The 22,882-nt window shown below is 41.6% G+C and overlaps 1 protein-coding gene across 1 annotated transcript in view; it reads right to left on the bottom strand.

The window, feature by feature from the left end:
* Window positions 1-2,092: 2,092 nt before the first annotated feature.
* The window catches only part of LOC133493234 (ADP-ribosylation factor-like protein 8A), a 46,782-nt gene continuing 25,992 nt past the window's right edge, over window positions 2,093-22,882 (bottom strand). Inside the window, exons 5-7 of the mRNA XM_061806340.1 lie at window positions 17,668-17,735; window positions 17,522-17,592; window positions 2,093-2,996 (exon numbers count right to left, since the gene is read on the bottom strand). Of these exons, the coding sequence (XP_061662324.1) occupies window positions 2,944-2,996; window positions 17,522-17,592; window positions 17,668-17,735 (192 nt within the window). The 3' untranslated portion in view covers window positions 2,093-2,943. The remainder of the gene's footprint in view (window positions 2,997-17,521; window positions 17,593-17,667; window positions 17,736-22,882) is intronic.

Genomic DNA, 22,882 nt, shown 5'->3' with positions numbered 1-22,882 from the left:
CTCAGAACTGTGAAATTGAATTTCTCATGAGTGTTGCTCCGATTTCCTCCCACATCCCCAAAATATGCATGCTAGTTTAATTTAAAACAAAATTGCCTACAAGTGTGAATGGTTATTTGCTTCTATGTGCCCTGTGACGAGTTCACGGTGTACTACGCCTCTCACCCACAGACAACTGAGACAGGCCCCAGGATGCTCGTGACCTTTGTAAGGATAGGTATTGTATTAGATGAATGACTGAATGATCTATTAGTTAGCTCTATTTTTCATGGTCTAAATATCCAGCCATTTTCTTAGCCGCTTATCCTCATAAAGCTCACGGGAGTGCTGGATCTTATCCCAGCTATCAACGGGCAGGAGGGAGGGTACACCCTGAACTGGTTGGCAGCCATTTGCAGGGCACATACAGACAGACAGCAGTCACACTCACAATCACACCTAGGAGCAATTTAGAGAGTCCAATTAATGTTGCATGTTTTGGGATGTGGGTGGAAACGGAAATGCCTGGAGAAAACCCATGCACATGGAGAGAACATGCAAACTCCACACAGGAAGGGCCGGGATTAAACCCGGGTTCTCAGACCTGTGAGGCCAATACTTTCCAGCTGCTCCACCATGCCGCCCATCACATAGAACTACCATCCATTTGACAAACATTTAATTGTTGCTGGTCACCATACGTCACTGACAGATGAACAAAGGTATATTGGTGATTATTAGATCATTTGTGGACAAATGAAGTGTGTCATCTCTTCTTCCCTCCATACCTTACTTTCCTCACCTTCACTAGCACTGACTCGGACAATCATAGCTAAATGCTTCTTCACCATGTTTGCCTTGGACTCTGCACACCACTATTTGACCTGAGGCTGTTAATCTCTGAGCCCAACTGGGTTTATATTCCATTAACATTTCTTTCATGTGTTCACGACTTCCACAATTTAGTTATTTACAGACCAGTTATTGGACTTTGACATCTATTCTGAATTATATTTCAGAATTGCTGTCATTTGCTCTGATTTCTTTGTTCTGGTCAGAACCCAATCTGCACCATTTGAATGAGCTGTACCTTTTAAGTACTATTTTGGGGGAAGTCCTGTCAGACCATTATAATAGTCGAGCCTACTTGAGATTAATTTGGATTTGTAGTTTATATTAAAAGTAACCCTGTTAATGTAATAGTGTAACCATTTCAAATATTTTCTGAATGCACAGGATTACATTGGACAACATTAAACTTTAAAAATTAAGAAAAGTAACCTCTAAAATAGTGGGTTGAAAGCATAGATTGTTTTGAATTAACTACTTTTCTTTATACAACTCACATACTGATACCCAGACATGGATGTTTGTTGCATTTTTGCGTAGAGCAACGGTGTTTGGAAAACTCCCTCACGATGTTCAGCTGCTGTCAATGTGCAGGATTTTTACAATAGCACTTCATATGAGAACACACAAGTGAAAATCAGTTATATGTTCCGAAAAGTGTGAGTCTAAACTTTTTAAAATAAAGATTGCATTACAAGGTGGTGCTTCAAGATCATATTTGGAAAAACAAATTATACTTGAGACAGTGGCTGACAGTTACTGTATGATCAGAGAGAGCCAATCACAAGTGTTCCCTTTTGAAGGTGATGTAAAAAAATGTGAGCTTTGGGAGCATTAGAAAAAAATGTAACAAACAATTTCTAAAATCAACTAATTACATTTTATTCTAGTCATGAAGCAGATTACAATTACAGAAATTCTGTGATTACATAATCTTGTTAATTACATTGCAGATTAACCTCTAAAATGACACGGCAGTAATGTGGTGAGGATACTGTATCTAACTTTGGACAACCTTTAAATAAAGTCCTTTTCCTGTTGTAAACTTTCAAGAACAGGTCAGTAAATCCAAGTTATTTTCTTTGTTTATTTCAAAGACAATTTCAGTTTGTATACTAAATCGTGTAGACACTCAATCTCTATTGTTTTATCGTCAAGAACAGAGGTTTGGCCAGTAAATCTTAGTTTCTACTCAACTGCTCAGGTTAATATTTAAAAGTAACCTTAATGGGGTCAGAACAAAATATATGCAGGGAAGAAAAGCCAAGCTTTCATGTCATACTTTAATTTTGCATTTCAGTTGTATGATCTCAAAGACATTTTTACAAAAAAGCCCACAGAGAAGAGTGACAGAGGCATTGTCCATGTTCATTTTGTTCTCATATGTTTAAAAGCTTGTTACCGCAGACACACTTCATTTCCTCATTGATGTATTTTGTTGCACAAAATCCCACATTTCTTCTGAATTCATTAAGTCAATGTGAAACCAACTTTTACATTTCCCGTTGCACTGGAGGAAAAACAAGTGGATCACGTTTAAAATGGCTGAGATCTCCCAAAAAAGTCAGATTCAACTTATTGATAAAGTAATGCAATAAATAGCATGATCATCACAACTCTGGCATCCACTAAGTCAAAAACAATAAAAATACAAAACTAAGGTCTACATGAAAAGATTATCAACATTGTTATTATTATCATACAAAGACAAAATCAAGAATGCAATTAAAACGTTTTGAAGGGAAGAAAACTGAAGAGATGATGAGAAAGGTGACATGAGAAGACGAAACAGAGGTTCATCTTTCTCGTGGAGTTTCTCTTTCTACAAGGAGTGAGTCAAAATGGCTGACATATCACCTGACAAAGTTTAAAACGCTTCCTTCTTTGTTTTGTTAAGAAAAACTTGAGTGGGTTAATTGAGACTGGAAGACCAGGAGGGACTGGGATTTATTGGAGGTTTCCTGCTTCCTGTGTTTTTGCCACAATATTGGAGCTTTTCACGTTGGATGCAGAGGTGTCAGGGATAGTGAACTTTATGCAACATGAAAATGAAGGGATGACATGGGAGGGCCCTGGTCTAGGAGGTTTGGCGGCCATGTTTGAGGTTGTCTACTCTCAGGAACTCCTCTTTGTCCTGGAATGCTGGATCAGCCACTGGAGGGTTATATCTGAACATGGGAAACAGAAAATCAAAAGGTGTTGAACAGAAAATTGCTGAGCGCTGCAATATGGTGCCATTAGCAAAATAAGGTGCTTGGTTTTCAACACTGTCTAAATTGGCAGCCAGCATATCTTAAGAGTCCGGGGGTGTCATTTTTGCCACAGGCCACGTTTGGTATAATGTCGCTCAGACACCCACTCTGAAACCATAAAAACGTTTCCTTGCCTCATCATAATATCACATATACAGTAAACATGAAATTGATTAGTTTTGAAATTAGAAGAATTGTTCAAGTTACTGTAAAAATGAATCTAGTGATTAAAGAAAACTGCAATCTTCTCTATTGCATATGATGATTTTAGCAAGAATTATGAATGTTGATGGAAATTATTAGCTTTTCTGGGCCACATAAATTGATGTGGCAGGCTGGATATGGCCTTGAGTTACATACTGATGTGATGTCATATTATCAATGTGTTCAGAGTGCATTAAGTTGTGAGTGTGCCTCCTCCGCGCGTCCCCCACGTCCTGTCACGCACCTTTCTCTTTGCATCGTTGCTCAACGCCAAAGGTAAATGAACATATATTTTCATCATTCTTTACATTATGTACAGTTTGAATGCTTAATTTCGGCGGCAGGGAGGTAAGGGTAGGCTATTTACATGTAAAATACATTTCTACAAACGAAAAATCCAAGTTACGAAACGACATCCGGAAAGGATTACTTTCGACATCCGGAATGGATTACTTTCGAGATCATCTTACAATTTACAACTAAAATTAAACAAAAGAACAAGTAAAATATTTTGTTCAGATATTGTGCAGTTTCGTTTCGCTGGGCTTTCCACGCATGCTGGCTGTCAAATCTGCCTCCTGACACGTCCGGTTCTGTCAAAGGTCTCTGAAGAAGGCAATCACCGAAATTGGACAAGGTTTGAGGAAAGAAGTTAAAAACTTAAAGAGATGAGACTTGAGAAGACATGATACACGTTTTTTAGACAAATAACGTACACTTCAATTGGACACTAGTAATTCATTTCATTCAGGGGGTGGGGGCTATAAACACACATAGGGTGTATTGGCATGGACAAGTTAACTATTTAGGGGAATTACTATTATCATTATAAAATAAAATCAGGAAAACCCTTCTCCCAATGTACAATGCGCACCACTAATTTGCCGCTACCCATATGCTCAGAATATTAGGAATGATCTGTATTTATATGTTGTTAGGTTTGTACTTGTATTGTTTTTGAAAAAACTGTCTGTACACCAATCATTAATAATAATGTGCATGTGCTGATTTAGTGGTAATATAATCTCGGGACAGCCCACAGGACATGCTTGTCCTGGTCCTTGTAATTGTCAGAACAGAATCCCTAAACCAACTAAAATAAATGCTCAATGATGGCACAATATTTTATTGATACTGTTAACACATATTTCAGTCTTAAAATTATAAACTCTTTAACGTTGTTTATAAAACACTGCATTAAATATTTGTGCATAAAACGTTTGTGCAAAGTGCAGTTTATCCACTACATTACACATCCTTGGCCAAGCCTTCAAAAGAAGCATTATGACTCATCTCCAATCCAAAAAAGATCCATAGTAGCTTTATTTGGTGCATCGCTGTGGAACTCGTCATTGATGACTTGAAATATTTCTTTAATACCAAGAGTTTGGATTGCGCAGCGCATCCTCTCCCCCTCCATTCAGCTCCAATCCGTAGCATCTTTCACCATGGAGGAGCTCTGAGAGCTCAGGTTGGGGCTGCACATTACCGTAATATATATATAAATGTGTAACATAAGACATCAAATATCATATTGAAATGTATACATATACACTTTTTACCACGCTATGTACCTGTATAGGACTATACAATGTGATTCCATTTTTAATTTTTCATCCATACCTAAATATAATGCATTCTATTAACTTTTTGAAAATAGTTTTTGAAATATTTGCACATTATTTTCAAGAAAACACAGTATATTTTGATGGTGATATTATTAAAAGGGTGTTTTTGTCTCCAAACATTACCTATCCACTTGTCTTTGCATTATGCAAAACTGGTCACATGTCAATATGCACGTGCAAGGGGGAAATAACCCTTTTAAAACCACAATGTCAAAATTAAACAAGAGGGTGCATCACAGACATATCCATCCATCAATCCTCTTAGCCGTTTACCCTCACAAGAGTCGCGGGAGTGCTGGAGCTTATCCCAGCTGTCAACGGGTATTAGGCAGGGTACACCCTGAACTGGTTGCCAGCCAATCACGGGGCACACAGAGACAGAACAGTCACACTCATAATCACACCTAGGGGCAATTTAGAGTGTCCAATTAATGCATGATTTTGGGATGCGGAAGGAAACCGGAGTGCCAGGGGAAAACCCACACGCAGACACGGGGAGAATATGCAAACGCCACAGAGGCGGGGCCGGGATTAAACCCTGGTCCTCAGAACTGTGAGGCCAACCTCTTTACAGCTGCACCACCACGCCGCCACAGCCATGATATAAAAAACATTATTTAGGAGTAAATAAATTTCAGTATTTTTACTCTACAAAACACATGTAAGAGCCTAACTATAATGTCTGTTTGTTTTTAAATATTTTCCGTTAAAATAATTAGTGGCTGGTTAGGGTGAAATATTTCAGCAAAGATTTCATTATCTTTGTTACATGTATCCTACCGATGATGAGTATATTGCTTTGAGTGGTTATCAAAATGCACATTTGTTTACTACAGAGTTGATGTGTTATGGTGACGTTACGAACTGAAAGAAGGAGGGTCAGACATGCAGTGGAAATATGGACAGTAGGATGAAACGGTTTTTAGTAAATTCCTTCTTTCTTTCTTAATTTATCTGGATTCTTCTTTTCCTTTCGGCTTGTCCTGTTCAGGGTAGCCACAGCATGTCATCTTTTTCCATCTTACCCAATCTCCTGCATCTTCCTCTCTAACCCCAACTGCCCTAATGTCTTCCCTCACCACATCCATCAACCTCTTTGGTCTTCCTCTCGCTCTTTTGCGTGGCAGCTCCATCCTCAGCACCCTTCTACCAATATACTCACTCTCTCACCTCTGGACATGTCCAAACCATCAAAGTCTGCTCTCTCAAACCTTGTCTCCAAAACATCCAACTCTAATGAGCTCATTTCGAATCCTATCCAACCTGCTCACTCTGAGCGAGAACCTCAACATCTTCATTTCTGGTACCTCCAGTTCTGCTTCCTGTTGTTTCTTCAGTGCTAATCCGTATATCATGGCCGGCCTCACCACTGTTTTATAAACTTTGGCCTTCATCCGAGCAGAGACTTTTCTGTCACATAACACACCAGACACCTGCCACCAGCTGTTCCAACCTGTTTGGACTCGTTTCTTCACTTCCTTACCACACTCACCATTGCGCTGGATTGCTGACCCTAAATATTTGAAGTCATCCACCCTTGCAATCTCTTCTCCCTGGACCCTCACTCTTCTCCCTTCACCCCTCTAATTCATGCACATAGTGTGTTTTACTGTGCTAATTTTCATTCCTCTGCTTTCCAGTGCATGTCTCCATCTTTCTAGTTGTTCCTCCACCTACTCCCTGCTTTCACTGCATATCACAATATCATCTGCGAACATCATGGTCCAAAGGGATTCCAGTCTAACCTCGGCACACCTCACCTTTGTTCTTCTGCCATTATACATGTCCTGTACTATTCTAACATATTTCTCTGCCACCATGTAGTACCACCGTTTCTCTCTCGGTACTGTGTCATAGGGTTTCTCTAAATCCACAAAGACACAATGTAGTTCCATCTGATCTTCTCTGTACTTTTCCACTTGCATCCTCAAGGCAAATAATGCATCTGTGGAACTCTTTCTAGGCATTAAACCATACTGTTGCTCGCAGATACTTAATTATCTAATTTACAGTGGAAAGCCCAGTCGATGTGGAATGTTTTATTTTTTGTTTTGAATTCAAGTAATTGAATTTTTCGTTCAATAAAACACCGGCATTCGTGGATTTTTTTTCATTTTTTTTTTTTTTTTGCAAGTGAAGAAAAGGAAGAATGCATCAGTCAAAAAACCTTTGGACTGAAAGGGAACATAATTTCAGCTGGAAGAAGGTGTGCCTTTGGTGTGACAGAAGAATTTAAGGTGGAGGCGGGACTGCATCAGGGATCAGCTCTGAGCCCCTTCCTGTTTGCAGTGGTAATGGATAGGGTGACAGACGAGGTTAGACTGGAATCCCCTTGGACCATGATGTTCGCAGATGTTATTGTGATATGCAGTAAAAGCAGCAAGTAGGCGGAGGAACAATTAGAAAGATGGAGACATGCACTGGAAAGGAGAGGAATGAAGATTAGCTGAAGTAAAACTATGTGCTGAAGTAAATTTATGTGTGTGAATGAGAGCAGGGGAAGTGTGAGGCTACAGGGAGAAGAGATAGCACGGGTGGGCAACTTCAAATATTTAGGGTCAACAATCCAGAGCAATGGTGAGTGTGGTAAGGAAGTGAAGAAACGGGTCCAAGCAGGTTGGAACAGCTGGCGAAAGGTGTCTGGTGTGTTATGTGACAGAAGAGTCTCTGCTAGGATGAAGGGCAAAGTTTACAAAACAGTGGTGAGGGCGGCCATGATGTACGGATTAGAGGCCGTGGCACTGAAGAAACAACAGGAAGCAGAACTGGAGGTGGCAGAAATGAAGATGCTGAGGTTCTCGCTCGGAGTGACCAGGTTGGATAGGATTAGAAATGAGCTCATTAGAGGGACAGCTAAAGTTGCATGTTTTGGAAACAAGGTTCGAGAGTGTAGACTTCGATGGTTTGGACATATTCAGATGCGAGAGAGTGAGTATATTGGTAGAAGGGGGCTGAGGATGGAGCTGTCAGGCAAAAGAGCGAGAGGAAGACCAAAAAGAAGGTTGATGGATGTGGTGAGGGAAGACATGAGGGCAGTTGGAGTAAGAGAGGAAGATGCAGGAGATAGGCTTAGACGGAAACAGATGACATGCTGTGGCGACACATAACGGGACAAGCCGAAAGGAAAAGAAGAAAGAAGAAGAAGATTCACCTATATTCAGCATGAGCCCCAAGAAACTTTAGTGGAATTAAATTGTGTGCGTGCGTACATTCCTATGTTTGATTTCTCTCAGATGTCAAACGTTCGTCTCCTCTTCCGTCACCCACAATGCCTTTTGCGTGTCACTCACCTCGCTCTTCACATTGTCACCAGGCATCAAAAGTAAAATATTATTTTTATTATTCTTTAGATTCTGTACTTTGAATGCTTATTTTCGGTGGGGTGAGGAGGGTCTTGGAACGGATTCGCCTATTTGCATGTAAAAAACGATTCTACTTACGAAATATTCACATTACGAAACGTATTCCAGAATGAGTTCATTTTGTAAGTGGAGGTATCACTGTATGTTGCATTCAAAAACAGCATTCTCAGCAAAGGCCATGCAGTGAAGCTCAATACCAAATCTGTCGTAACAAAAGTATTTGCCACACCACAGTTAAACATCCTGTGAGGCAGAAACTCTATGAGTCGTCTTTGTGTTACCAGCTTTCAAGGTGTGTCTTTGGACCAGCAACTCTTATAAGGGCCAGACCTGACAAGTTCTCTTGTCGGAGTTCTGATGAGATTTAGGCATGACGACATGGCAGTAATGGCTGATGAAGCAATGTTTTGTCATTTCCAAGTCACCAAAGAAGATACAGATCTTAGATTTCACTGGTGGCCTATGGGAAACTTTAAACAAGAGCTAGCTGAACCCAAGATTTTGGTGCACATTTTTGGAACAACGGCATCCCAAAGTGTTGCAAGCTTTGCGCTCCAGCAATCTGCAATGGATTTTGAAAAGGAATTTGGCCAAGAAGGTGTCAAAACAGTCACAAATTTAATTTATGTTGACGACTGCCTCAAGTTCATACATTATGAAGAAACTGTAGCTGATCTTTGTGCAAATTTAAAAGGCATGTTGGCCAATAGTGGATTTAGCAGAAGTGGAAAGAGCAAACGGATTTCAGGGTCAAGACTTGAGTAATGACAGCTTACCTATTGACAGAGGTCTTGGAATCTAGAGGTGTGTGCAATCAGATCAGTTCGGGTTCAAAATCAACCTCAACGATCAACCATACATCAGGAGAGGACTGCTTCCCTTGTCAGTTTCATTTATGACCCTCTGGGCTTCCTCTCTCCAGGAATATTGGCTTCTAAAAGAATTCTTCAGAAGGCTTTTGGAAAAAAAAGAGCCAGAGTTGGAGCTTCACAATAAAATTTTTTGGATGGATAGTAAGGCTGTGCTTAAATACTTTAACAGCAAAAGCGCAAGATTTAAAACTTCTGTGGCCAACAGAATTTTGGAGTAGTCTAAAACTTCACAGTGGCAGTACAGAAATAGCACTCTTAATCCTGCAGACCATGTCTACAGGGGAAAAACAGTCGAGGGTTTTTTGAAGTGCATAACCTTCTTACGGGACCATTTTTTTTTTTTTTACTCTGTGCTCCTGATCAATGGCTCAAGAATCCAGAGTCCAGAATGTTTCATGATGATGACATAGAAGTCAAAAGAACAACACGTAAATCAAGGCGCTACAGATCAGTTAATGAATGCAGTCAGGAGATTTATTGCCAGAAGAGGACAAATCAAAGAGATGTACTCAGATAATGGCACTAACTTCAAGTCAGCTGACAATGTGTTGAAGAAAGCAATCAAAGAGTGGAACATCAGCAAGCTCAAAAAGAAATTGCAACAAAGAGACGTGAAATGGCATTTCAATCCCCCCATAGGTTAACACCAAGGAGGAAGTTGGGAGCAACTAATAGGTTAATTCTGAAGATTCTCAGTTTTTTCATAGTTCAACAGGGCTACGAAAGACTATAAGTCTTAAAGTTTTAAGTTGTTTTTGAATAATTGTATCAAGAGACACTCTAAATAAAATTTCTGTTTTAAAATATTTTCAGGTAAAATAATTAGTGGCTAGTTACAGTGAAATATTTCAAAGATTTCCTTAGTAGGATTCCTTACTCACAAATCTTTAGTTCAATGTATGATGTTGATGATCATACAGTTAAGAAAATAAGTATTTGAACATCCTGCTATATTGCAAGTTCTCCCACTGAGAAATCATGGAGGGGTCTGAAATTTTCATCGTCGGTGCATGTCCACTGTGAGAGAAATAATATCAAAAGAAAAATCAAGAAATCACAATGTATGATTTTTTTAACAATTTATTTGTGTGATACAGCTGCAAATAAGTATTTGAACACCTGAGAAAACCATTGGTTTGTTTGTTTGCAATTACATAGGTCAAACATTTCCTGTAGTTGTTCACCAGGTTTGCACACACTGCAAGAGGGATTTTGGCCCACTCCTCCACACAGATCTTCTCTAGATCAGACAGGTTTCTGGGCTGTTGCTGAGAAACACAAAGTTTCAGCTCGTTCCAAAGATTTTCAATTGGGATTAGGTTTGGAGACTGGCAAGGCCATGCCAGAATCTTGATATGCTTCTTTCGGAGCCACTCCTTGGTTTTCCTGGCTGAGTGCCTCGGGTCATTGTCATGTTGAAAGACCCAACCACGACTCATCTTCAGTGCTCTGACTGATGGAAAGAGGTTGTTTTGAAAAATCATCCTCTCCTTAATACATTGCAGTCGTCCTGTCCCACGTGCAGAAAAACACCCCCAAAGCAAGATGCTACCACCCCCATGCTTCCAGTAGGGATGGTGTTCTTGGGATGGAACTCATCATTTGTCTTCCTCCAAACACGGTTCGTAGAATAATGACCAAAAAGTTAAATTTTGGTCTCATCTGACCACAAAACATTCTCCCATGACTCCTCTGTATCATCCAAATGGTCATTGGCAAACTTAAGAATCTTGACATGTGCTGGTTTAAGCAGGGGAACCTTCCATGTCATGCATTATTTCAAACCATGACCTCTTAGTGTATTACCAACAGTCACCTTGGAAACGGTGGTCCCAGCTCTTTTCAGGTCATTGACCAAGTCCTGTTATGTAGCCTGGGCTGATTCCTCAGCTTTCTAAGGATCATTGAGACCCCACGAGGTGATATCTTGCATGGGGCTCCACTCCGATTGAGATGGAGCGTCATGTTTAGCTTCTTCCATTTTCTAATGATTGCTCCAACAGTGGACCTTTTTTCACCAAGCTGCTTGGCAATTTCTCCGTAGCCCTTTCCAGCTATGTGTTGTTGTACAATTTTGTCACTGGTGTCTTTGGACAGCTCTTTGGTCTTGGCCATGTTACAAGTTTGAGTCTGAGTGATTGTATGGGGTGGACAGGTGTTTTTATGCAGCTAACGACCTAACAGAGGTGCATCTGAGTCAGGATAATACACGGAGTGGAGGTGGATTTTTAAAGGCGGACAAACAGGTCTTTGAGAGTCAGAATTGTCGCTGATAAGATAGGTGTTCAAATACTTATTTCCAGTTGTATCACACAAATCGTTAAAAAATAATCATACATTCTGATTTTTCTTTTTAGATTATCTCTCTCACAGTGGACATGCACCTATGATGAAAATTTCAGACCCCTCCATTGTTTCTAAGTGGGCGAACTTGCAATATAGCAGGGTATTCAAATACTTATTTTCTTCACTGTGTTCCTTTCTGTTGTCAAAATAAGCATTTGTTTGCTACAGAGTAAATGTGTTGTGGTGATGTAATGAACCGTAAGAAGGAGGATCATACATACAGTGGAAATATGGACAGTCGGGTGAAATAGTTTTTCGTTGTATACTGTGCTTTAAATATGTAATTTGCAGTTTATGTTGTTTTGAATTAAGTCAACAGTTTTTCTTTAAACAAAACACCTGCGTCAGTGGACTACTTTTTTTTTTTGCAAGTGAAGACAAGGAAGATGGTGTCAAGCTTAGCCCCATTCAGGATACAAGACATTTAAAAGTAAACAGGTCAGTATTTTTAATTGTACTCCTCAACAGAATGCAAAACTATAGGATCATACTGTATCATATACAGGGTGTACCCTGTATATATATTAATTTACTGTGAAAACCTTTCCCAACTTTTATTATGCATATGTATTATGCACAAGATTGCCAAATACTTTTTTGGGGGTGGGGGGTAATTGCACATGCAAAAGCATGGTAAATGAAAAATTTTCAGCATTGTTTCTTACAGATACCAATGTAGAAATTCATGAGGGATCACATCTAACAAAAATCACTCTCTCTTATTATTTCACATTTACACTTTAACTGAGAAAAAGGGAGGCCTCCAGTTCTACAGATGTTTTCCTTGGTTTCTCTGTGACCTCTTGGATGAGTCGTCACTGTGTTCTTGGTGTAAATGTTGCTGTCATGGTGGTTTGAAGTCCTAACACTTTATAAATGGCTTTGTAACCCTTTCCAGACTGATCAATTTTTTTGTCACCTGTTCTTGATCTTGGGATTGTGGCATTTTTTTTTGCAGTTTTTTTTTTTTTTAGATCTTCTGGCCACTTCTTTTTTCAGACAGGTAAGTGATTTTTTTGATTGAAAAAGTCATGAGCTAAAAAAATCAGTTCAGATCAATCAACCAAGACTTTAATAGGTTCTTGTAATTTAAACATTACCTTGAGAAAATGAAAAAAAGAGGACCCACAAACTAATCTGTGTATAGTTAAGATATTTCTTCTTGCTTATCACTCAGATCCAGGAAGTGGAAACGTATCTAAGATTTATTGAATTCTACGGGAGCGAGAAGGTATACAAACAAAAGAGAAATAATAAGTGAAAAATAATCTGTAACCCGTGGAAAAGCACATCTGCTTTATTCTGGAGAATTTGGTTGGAAAAACAGATTTTCTTTTAGTTCCAGCTCAGAGGATCTTGCTGGGAGCAAGTACAGTGCCTTGTGAAAGTATTCAGCACTCTTGAACATTTCAAACTTTCACCACATTTCAGGCTTCAAACGTAAAGATATAATTATCATTTTTGTCAAGAATCAACAACAAGTGGGACACAATCATGAAGTTGAAGGAAATTTATTGGATATTTTAAACTTTTTGTATAATATTGTGTATAATATTATTCGGCTCCCTTGCATTCATACTTTGTAGCACCACCTTTCGCTGCAATTACAGCTGCAAGTTGCTTGGGTTATGTCTCTATCAATTTTGCACATCGAGACACAGAAATTCTTGCCCATTCTTCCTTCCAAAACAGCTCGAGCTCAGTGAGGTTGGATGCAGAGCGTTTGTGAATTGCAGTCTTCAGCTCTGCCCACAGATTCTCGATTGGATTTAGGTCTGGATTTTCACTTACTACATTTATTTGTGAACCATTCCACTGTAGATTTGGCTTTAAATTTTGGATCATTATCCTGTTGGAAGACAGATCTCCATCCCAGTCTCAGGTCTTTTGCAGACTCCAACAGTTTTTCTTCCAGAATGGTCCTGTATTTTCCTACATTCATCTTGCCATCAATTTTAACCATCAACAGGCCCAAACGATGAGGCTGCCCACCACCATGTTTGACAGTGGGGATGGTGTGTTCAGGGTGATGAGCTATATTGCTTTTACGCCAAACATATCATTCTGCATTGTGGTCAAAAAGTTTGATTTTGGTTTCATCTGATCAGAGTACCTTCTTCCACATGTTTGGTGTGTCTGCCAGGTGGCTTGTGGCAAACTTTAAACAATACTTTCCTTGGATATCTTTGAGACAAGGTTTTCTTCTTGCCACTCTTCCATAAACGCCAGATTTGTGCAGTGTACGACTGATGTCCGATGGACAGACTCACTCACCTCAGCTGTAGATCTCTCCAGTTCATCCAGAGTGATCATGGGGCTCTTGGCTGCATTTCTGATCAGTGTTCTCCTTGTTCGAGGTGAAACTTTAGAAGGATGGCCAGGTCTTGGTAGATTTGCAATGGTCTGATACTCCTTCCATTTCAATATGATTGCTTGCACAGTGCTCCTTGAGATATTTAAAGCTTGGGAAATCTTTTTGTGTCCAAATCCGGCTTTAAACTTCTCCTTATACTGTTTGGACCACATATATTTAGACTTTACTTTTTTTAAAATATTTTGTAGACTGCATGATTCATTACTTTAAACTGCTCCCTTTGGACAATTGACCCCTCTGTAGAAATTGCGCAATCCGCGTCACTCACCAATCAGAGGCCAGAGATCTGCTAAACCACGCCCCTTTTTTCGACCCGCAGTTTTCTCAGACAACACTGGATGGTCCAGTATAGCTTCTGTTGGCGATTTATCGCGTATTTGGGTTCTTTAACAATAGATATGGTTAAGAGGTGTAGTGACTTACTTTATAATAGTGACGACAGGTATCCTGAAAGGCTAGTTGGTGGAGTTCAATTCGTACCCTTTCCAAAACCGAAGACCCAGGACGAAAAATGTCTTTGATGGATCAAACTTTGTGGAAGACCGCATCATCAACTGAATCCATCTAAAATCAACCGGAACAGAAGACCGAGTACGAAAAATGTCTTTGATGGATACAACTTTGTGGAAGACCGCATGATCAACTGAATCCATCAACCGGAACAGATAAGTTTGCACCAAGGTAAGTCCTATATTTGATTTTCAATACATGTCTCATATAAATGAATTAGCAGTTCTTCGCTTGCATAATATAGCTACGTGTGAATGATTGTCACACTTGATCTGTGTTGAGCGATATTTTGCGATGATCTGACTGCACAAACGTGTCTCTGTTCGGCGGTGAGCTAAGCTAAACCGGACTAGTAGTCCTAAAAGCCTTCGACATGCACCGAGACACCAAGACTGAAGGAAGGATGTTTGAGGACACTAAAGTAGTGATTGTCGTACTCGGTCGGGACTTACGTAGGTTCAGCACTAATTCAAGAATAATTATTGAGGGGAGCGCGTGACGTTACACAAAGAAAATGAGAGAAACAACTCGTAAATCAAGCCTCGCCTTCTTTTCCTTCATACGGCAGTTCACAAACGGCTATACAGATACATATACAGATTCTGCACACAAGTGTGATATGTAAAACGAAAATAGGAAACTGTCAATGGCAAATTTGTCTTTGGGTTATAATATATTACATGATGTAGCTTCTCGGTCTTCCTCTGACTCTGGAAAGATCTCGCGCTAATATCAATGGTTTCTCCGTCGATATGCATGTAAATACCATTGAAATACCGCTCACTGAAATAATTGAAGCCCTGCTGTCTGCTTTTCAATGATATTTCACTGTTAGCTAAGAATGCAAGTGAGAAATCAGCTGGTAAATCGGACAGTCTCGCTCTATTCTTTTCTTGCTGCGCCGATATTTTTGCTAATTGTTTGTCTGACGTCAGCGCACGTGGCGTGACGTCACTTCAGGAGGCGTGGTTAAGTGCCCTGTACGGGGGGGTCAACTGACATTGGTAAAGGTCAAGTGTCATCCCTATAAACATTATAAAATAGATTTTGTAATGAAAAATAGATAACATTATTCACTTCAATGTCTATACAAAAAATAAATATGAGGGGAGAGCGCGTCATCCATGCGCAAAGTTGTGGAAGTGTCATTCGATGACATCCAAGTGGTCGCCATATTGACTGCATCCCCTGTCCGTGACGTCACCCCACACATTGGCAATTGAAAACAGGTGGACCCTACTTTGGGAGACAAACACGCCCCTTCTGACACGGAAGCTCTTTTCAAAGGAGAGAACATCACACAACGGAGTGAAGTTACCGGGGGAATATTACCCTATTGTTTCGAGCCATAATTGAAATTCAATTGAGATGCTTAATGGTCAAGTGTCATCCCTATAAACATTGTAAAATAGATATTGTAATGAAAAATACATACAACATTATTCACTTCAGTGTCTATATGAAAAAATGTGAGCGGGAGTGCGTCATCCATGCGCAAAATTGCAGAAGTGTCATTCTACGACATCCAAGTGGTCGCCATATTGGCTGCATCCTCTGTCCGGGACGTCACCCGGACATTCGCCAATGAAAACACACGGTGCAACCTAGTATGGGAGACGAACACTCCCCTTCTGACACGGAAGCTCTTTTGGAAAAGGAGAACACCACACAACTGAATGAAGTTACCGGGGCAATATTACCCTATTGTTTCGAGCCATATTCAGATGATATGTGATCACGACCAAACCACCTCCCCGTCCGATCAACTTCAGCGGCGGAGATGAGCCATCGCGGCCCAGCAAGGCCGGAGTGGCTTATTTTCGGGGCCAATGTGGCTTATCATGGCGCCGAGCCGGGCCACTTTACGGCGTTGTTCATAGCTGCTGCCGTCCGCGATGAACTACACCGTCGAGCCGGAGCGCTTTACGGCGTTGTTGTTGAACGGGGCTGAGTGCGGCATTGTCGGCAGGGTTGTTCATAGCCGCCGCTATCCGCGAGCCCGACGCGCAGATCGACACATTTAGCAGGCCTGTCATACGTATGCGGATCTTTTGTTGCATTATGAGAGACCGATTACGTGGTCCCTCCCAAACTATTATTTTTTTTAGTAACTGTTTGCGCACATCAACACATTTCATACGAGGATGTATTGTTGCATTATGAAAGACGAATTACGTGGTCTGCCCCAAACTATTATATTTTTTTAGTAGCCGTATACACACCTACCTGTCATTTGGAACCGACAAAGCTCTCGTCTATTGGACCCGTGCAATCCATTTTTCACGACAAACTGGGTCTCTTGCAAACTTATGAAGGGTAAATCCATCCTCTCGAGTGTTCAAGCAATGTCCAGCAATGGAACAAGCCAGCATTTTGGCTAATACGAAGGAACAACGAGCTACCTTCCCGGAGGTAAAACTAATAGAAACAAACGAGTCCACTTGAGGGTGGTCCTCCCATGTACGTCAATTCCTGCTTCTTCTCGAAAACAAATCCCTCGAGAGGATTTTCATGGCGGGAGTTACAAAAAGGTGGATACGTCAAAATCATGTTTTGTGTTGAAAAAAACGCATGGCTCCACGGCTGCCATGCTTTCATTAATAACATACTAAAAATCATGCATTTCATGACAGTGGCCCTTTAATACACTTATATGTATAGATTTTACATCTTGCATGTCTTATAAGGAATAGTCCCTATAAACAGAAATGTCTCTTGTTCTTTGTTTTTGTTGCTATGCTGTTCCTTGTTCTGTATGTCGTACCAGGGCAGCACCGACTGCTGGAGAAAAATTCATTGTGTGTTTTTACACACTTGGCCATTAAATCTGATTGTGTAAGGGTTTGTTTAAGGAAGAGATGGAGACCCTCCAATGCTGTCTCTTATAAATGTACCATTATTTCATTTTTAATCGATGTAAATTAATTTGTTTTAGCTCACTTTTTCCCTTGTCTTTTTATTTATTTGTAAATAAAACAAAACTTTATGCTTACCTGGGTTATCTTTGATACATTTATCTGATGATCTTACACATTAAAGTTAAACTATGCAAAAACATTAGAATTGGAGAAGCTGACAAATTCCCCCCCCTCACCCCCCCCCCTTAATGGCCCCGTATGTGAGAAATGAGAACATTGTGTGTTACCAATGTTGTCCTTCTCCTTGCAAGAGATGGAGTAGCAGCAGATTTCTCTGTCCTGGATGGCTGACAAGTTCCTTGAGAACACAAACAAAAACAACAATCAAAACGCTGCTGGGACTTGGCATTCAGACGGTTTATGGTGTTCTTACATCCTCTCTATGAGCTCCTTCTCGTCCAGCGCTCCTGGCAGGTCCCGCTTGTTGCCCAGAACCAGAACCTGAAGACATGACACCTTGTAACAGCTGTTACCTACTTCAAAGTCATCATTATGAGCAGCACAAGCTTTGTAGAAATGATTGGGAACAGCGTTTGCCCGCATATTCATAGTTCACAAAATATGTAATTTGAAACCTGTCTTCTGTTATTGGTTGAAAATCTAATTACAGTGATACTTTTCCTTCCGAATGTCTTGAATTATGAAAAATTCAGGGTACAAAACACCTCAGAAATATATTGTCTCTAGTTATGAAGGAAATTCAGGATACGAAAGGAAAAAATAGGCGCTGGATTACCCAAATTCCACCAAACTTAAACATCCTGTATCTTTGTTTGTGGAGTGCGATAGAGTTTCTCTCCTATTGGCTAGCGCCCTAACATCTTCCTGGCATCCTATTGGTTAGGAGGAACGTCAATCTTTATCCATGATGCACTTCCTGTATCTCTCCTATTGACTATTACCGCAGCATCTTCCTGGCATCCCATTGGCGAGCAGGGATGTCAATCTTTACCCATGATGCTTTTTGATTCCCTTCAACACTCAACTGTCATTGAATCACGCGAGCGCTGTAACCAGCTGGCACGCATTGGAAAAGTACAACTTTTTCGTTTGTGTTTTTGTATGTTTAGTCATCTTTCTTCACAATGATCCCTAAGAAACTTTACTTAAACTTAAGTTGTGTGTGTACGTATGTTCGGACGTACGTATGTTTCCTCTTGGCTGTCAAAGTTTGTCTCCTCTGTCCCCCACGATGCGTTTTGCTTGTTACTCACTCTTCTCTTCACATGGTCATCCAACGCCACAGGTAAATGAACACATTTTTCTATTATTCTTTACATTATGTACTTTGAAACCTTATTTTTAGCGGTGTGTGTGGCGCGGGGGGGGGGGGTCCTCTTGGAATGGATTAGGCTCTCCATCCAGCCATCATCTACCGCTTTTCTGGGTCAGTTAGCGGGGGCAGTAGCTTCAGGAGGGTTACCCGGACTTCCCTTTCCCCAGCCATTTCTTCCAGCTCTTACGGAGAGATCACGAAGGCCAGGCCAGTCGAAAGACATAGCCTCTCAAGGGGTCGTCCCAGGGGTCTCTTTCTGGTGGGACATGCCCGGAACACCTCACCAGGGAGGCGTCCGGATCTCCCCACTGAGGACCATGGTCTCAGATTTGGAGGTGCTGATTCCCATCCCAGCTGCTTCACACTTGGCTGTAAACACCTCGAGTGAGTTTTGGAGATGATGGCTTCATGAAGCCAACAGAACCACATCATCTGCAAAGAGCAGGGATGTGATGCTGAAGCCACCAAACCGGACTCCCTCTACGCCAAGGATGCACCGAGAAATTCTGTCCATAAAAGTTGTAAACAAAATCGGTGACAAACAGCCTTGTTGGTCCAACTCCCACCCATGTTAAGTTAACCCATGGGTGACTTATTGTCGGCAATGCGGACCAAACTCTGACACCGGTCTTACAGAGACCGAATAGCCAGTATCAGGGGTCTCTGTACCCCATACTCCTGAAGAACCTCTTGCAGAACTATCCGAGGGACACGGTAGAATGTCTTCTCCAAGTCCACAAAAATCATGTAGACTGGATAGCGAACTCCCATGCACCCTTGAGGGTGTAGATCTGGTCCACTGTTCCACGGCCAGGACGACAACCACATTGCTCCTCCTGAATCTGAGATTCGACTTCATGACGGACCCTCCTCTTCGGTACCCCAGAATAGACCTTACCATGTACTGAGGAGTGTGATCCCCCTATATTTGGAACACTCTCCAGTCCCCCTTCTTAAAAAGGGGGACCACCATCCCAGTCTGCCAATCCAGAGGCACTGTCTCTGATGTTCATGCAATGTTGTACAGGCATGTCAACCAGGACAGCCCCACAACATCCAAAGCCTTGAAGAACCCCAGATGAATCTCATACACTCCCGGGGCTCTGCCAACATGGAGCTTTTTAACCACCTCGGTGACTTCATCCCAAGGGATAGAAGTGCCCGGCTCAGAGAACCCAGACCCTACTTCCTCATGGGAAGCCATGTCAGTGGAAATGAAGAGGTCTTCAAAGTATTCTGCCCTCCAACTCCCAACGTCCTTAGTTGAGGTAAGCATGAAGGTGGGCATTGTGGTGGGACAGCGGGAACCTGACAGATGTTCCCAGAAGACCCTCACAATATGTTTGGGCCAGCCATGTTGGACCAAAATCTTCCCCCACCATCGGAACCAATTCACCACCAGGTGGTGATCAGTTGACACCTAAGCACCTCTCTTCACCAGAGTGTCCAAGACATGTGACCAGAAATCCGATGACACAACCAAAAAGTCGATCATTGAACTGTGACGTAGGTTGTCCTGATGCCAAGTGCACAAGGACACCTTTATGCCTGAACATGGTGTTCGTTAAAAGCCGTGATGAGCAGAGAAGTCCAATCACAGAAAACCATGCGGGAGTTCTGTTACCGTGCCGTGCTTACGATACATATATCTAATATTGCTCCTGAAATGACGGAAATGTTTCCACTGAGGGACTAATAAAAGCTATCATATATTCCCAATATTTACTAATAATGATAATATACTTTGGCGTCACAGTGGTACAGTTGTAGCTTGTGGTCAATACACTCCTTGAGGTCTTCAGGTATCATCATCCCATCATGATGTATAATGACAAAGTAAAAACATTTTCAGAGATTCATCCATCCATTTCCTGAACCGCTTATTCTCCCGAGGGTCACAGGAGTGCTGGAGCCTATCCCAGCTGACATTGGGCAGGAGGCAGGTTACACCCTGAATTGGTTGCCAGCCAATCACAGATCACATGGAGACAAACAACAGTCACACTCACAATCACACCTTGGGGCAATTTAGAGTCTCCAATTAATGCATGTTTTGGGGTGTGGGAGGAAACCCATGCAGGCTCAGGGAGAACATGCAAACTCCACATAGGCAGTGCCGGGATTTGAATCCTGGTCCTCAGAGCTGTGAGGCCAACGCTCTACAGCTGCACCACTGTGCCGGCCGTTTTCAGACATTTGTATGAATTCATAAAAAGCTAACAAAAAAATAATAGGTACGTACACAAGTATTCACACTCTTTGATATGTCAATCAAAGTTAAGCTTAAGCACTGATCATACTGCAGATGCTTCTACGACTTGAATGGACTTCACCTGTGTTAAATTCAGTTGAGTGAACTTTCTGGAATAGTACACACCTGTGTAAGGACTGTGGTTTTGATTGCAGGGAGTTCTCGGGTTAAGATGGTCTCGACCTAAAACGTTTCAACTTTTTGACACCCGAGTCTTGTCCTTCATTATGGCCCCAGCACAGTATCGTTTCTGCTTAGCTCATGCATATTGCTAATCTGTTTTGGCGCTGGGAGTTTATTTGGCCTTTTCGCCCACCTTTTTACACATTATGGCCCAAAAGAAGAAAGCTGTTTTTTTTTTTTTTTTTTTTAGCAATGTTGATCACGGCCAAACGTCATCATTGGCATCCCGTCCGATCCACTCCCGCGGTGGAGATGAGCCATCGCGGCTCATCAAAGCCGGCCGGTGTGGCTTATGACAGAGCCGAGCGGTGCTGCTTTAAGGGGGGTGCTCGTAGTTGAGCTGGGGCGCTTTATGCGTGCACGCGACTGAGTAACCCATTCTCGGCTGGGTTCTTCAGAGCCGCCCCGATCGCAAAGGCCGACGCGCAGCCTTCGCAGAAGCTGTGACCGCTGAACGCGCCACCTCAGCCGGTGTGGCGCCTGTGGTGACATATAAGGAGGAGGTGGAGCCGAGCTATGTTGCTTTTAGGGGTATGTTCCGCAGTACGTGATGAACACTATCGAGACATTGTTGGCTGGACTACGCGTACATCGACAGATTTCATACGTGGATCTTTTGCTACGTTTTGAGAGAGACCGATTACGTGGTCCGCCCCAAACTATTTTTTTTTGTAGCTGTATACACACCTACCTGTTATTTGGAACCCACGAAGCTCTCGTCCTCTGCACCCGTGCAATCCATATTTCACAATGAACAGGGTCTCTTTCAAATTTATGAAGGGTAATTCCATTCTCCCGAGTGTTCAAGCAATGTCCAGCAATGCAATGAGCCGGCATTTTGGCTAACACGAAGGAACAATGAGCTACCTTCCCGGAGGTAAAAACTAATGGAAAAAAACGAGTCCACGAGGAGGCACCGCTGTTCTTTACGTCACTTCCTGCTTCTTCTCGAAAACAAATCCCTGAGAGGATTTTCATGGCGGGAGTTACAAAAAGCTGTATGTCAAAATCATGTTTTGTGGTGAAAATACACATGGGTCCATATTGGCAGTGGGTTTTTCATTAATAATATACCAAAAATCATCCGTTTGGCGACACTTGACCTTTAAGGAATACTGTGTAAGCAATCATATTGAAATGGAAGGCGTATCAGACCACTGCAAATCTACCAACACCCAGCCGTCCTTCTAAAGTTTCACCTCGAAAAAGGAGAACACTGATCAAAAATGCAGCCAAGAGGCCCATGATCACTCTGGATGAACTGCAGAGTCCTACAGCTGAGGTGGGAGAGTCTGTCCATAGGACAACAATCACTGCACAAATATGGCCTTTATGGAAGAGTGGCAAGAAGAAAGTCATTTCTCAAAGATATAAAAAAAAAAAAAGTTTTGTTTAAAGTTTGCTACAAGCCAACTGGGAGACACACCAAATGGGGAAGAAGGTGCTCTGGTCAGATGAAACCAAAATCTAACTTTTTGACGACAATGCAAAACGCTATGCTGAGCATAAAAGCAACACAGCTCATCACCCTGAATACACTATTCCCACTGTCAAACATGGTGGTGCCAGCCTCGTGGTTTGGGCCTTTTTTTCTTCAGCAACGAAAGGGAAGATGGTTAAAACTGATGGGAAGATGAATGTAGGAAAATACAGGACCATTCTGGAAGAAAACCTGTTGGAGTCTGCAAAAGACCTGAGACTGGGACGGAGATTTATTTTCCAATAGGACAATAATCCAAAACATAAAGCCAAATCTACAATGGAATGGTTCACAAATTAAATGTATCCAGGTGTTAGAATGGCCAAGTCAATGTCCAGACCTGAATCCAATCGAGAATCAGTGTGCAGAGCTGAAGACTGTTGTTCACAAAGGCTCTC

The sequence above is a fragment of the Syngnathoides biaculeatus genome, chromosome 2 (assembly GCF_019802595.1).
Source record: "Syngnathoides biaculeatus isolate LvHL_M chromosome 2, ASM1980259v1, whole genome shotgun sequence".
Lineage (NCBI taxonomy): Eukaryota > Metazoa > Chordata > Actinopteri > Syngnathiformes > Syngnathidae > Syngnathoides > Syngnathoides biaculeatus.
Note: the sequence above shows the minus strand (reverse complement) of the source record. Positions and strands in the feature narration are given on the sequence as shown.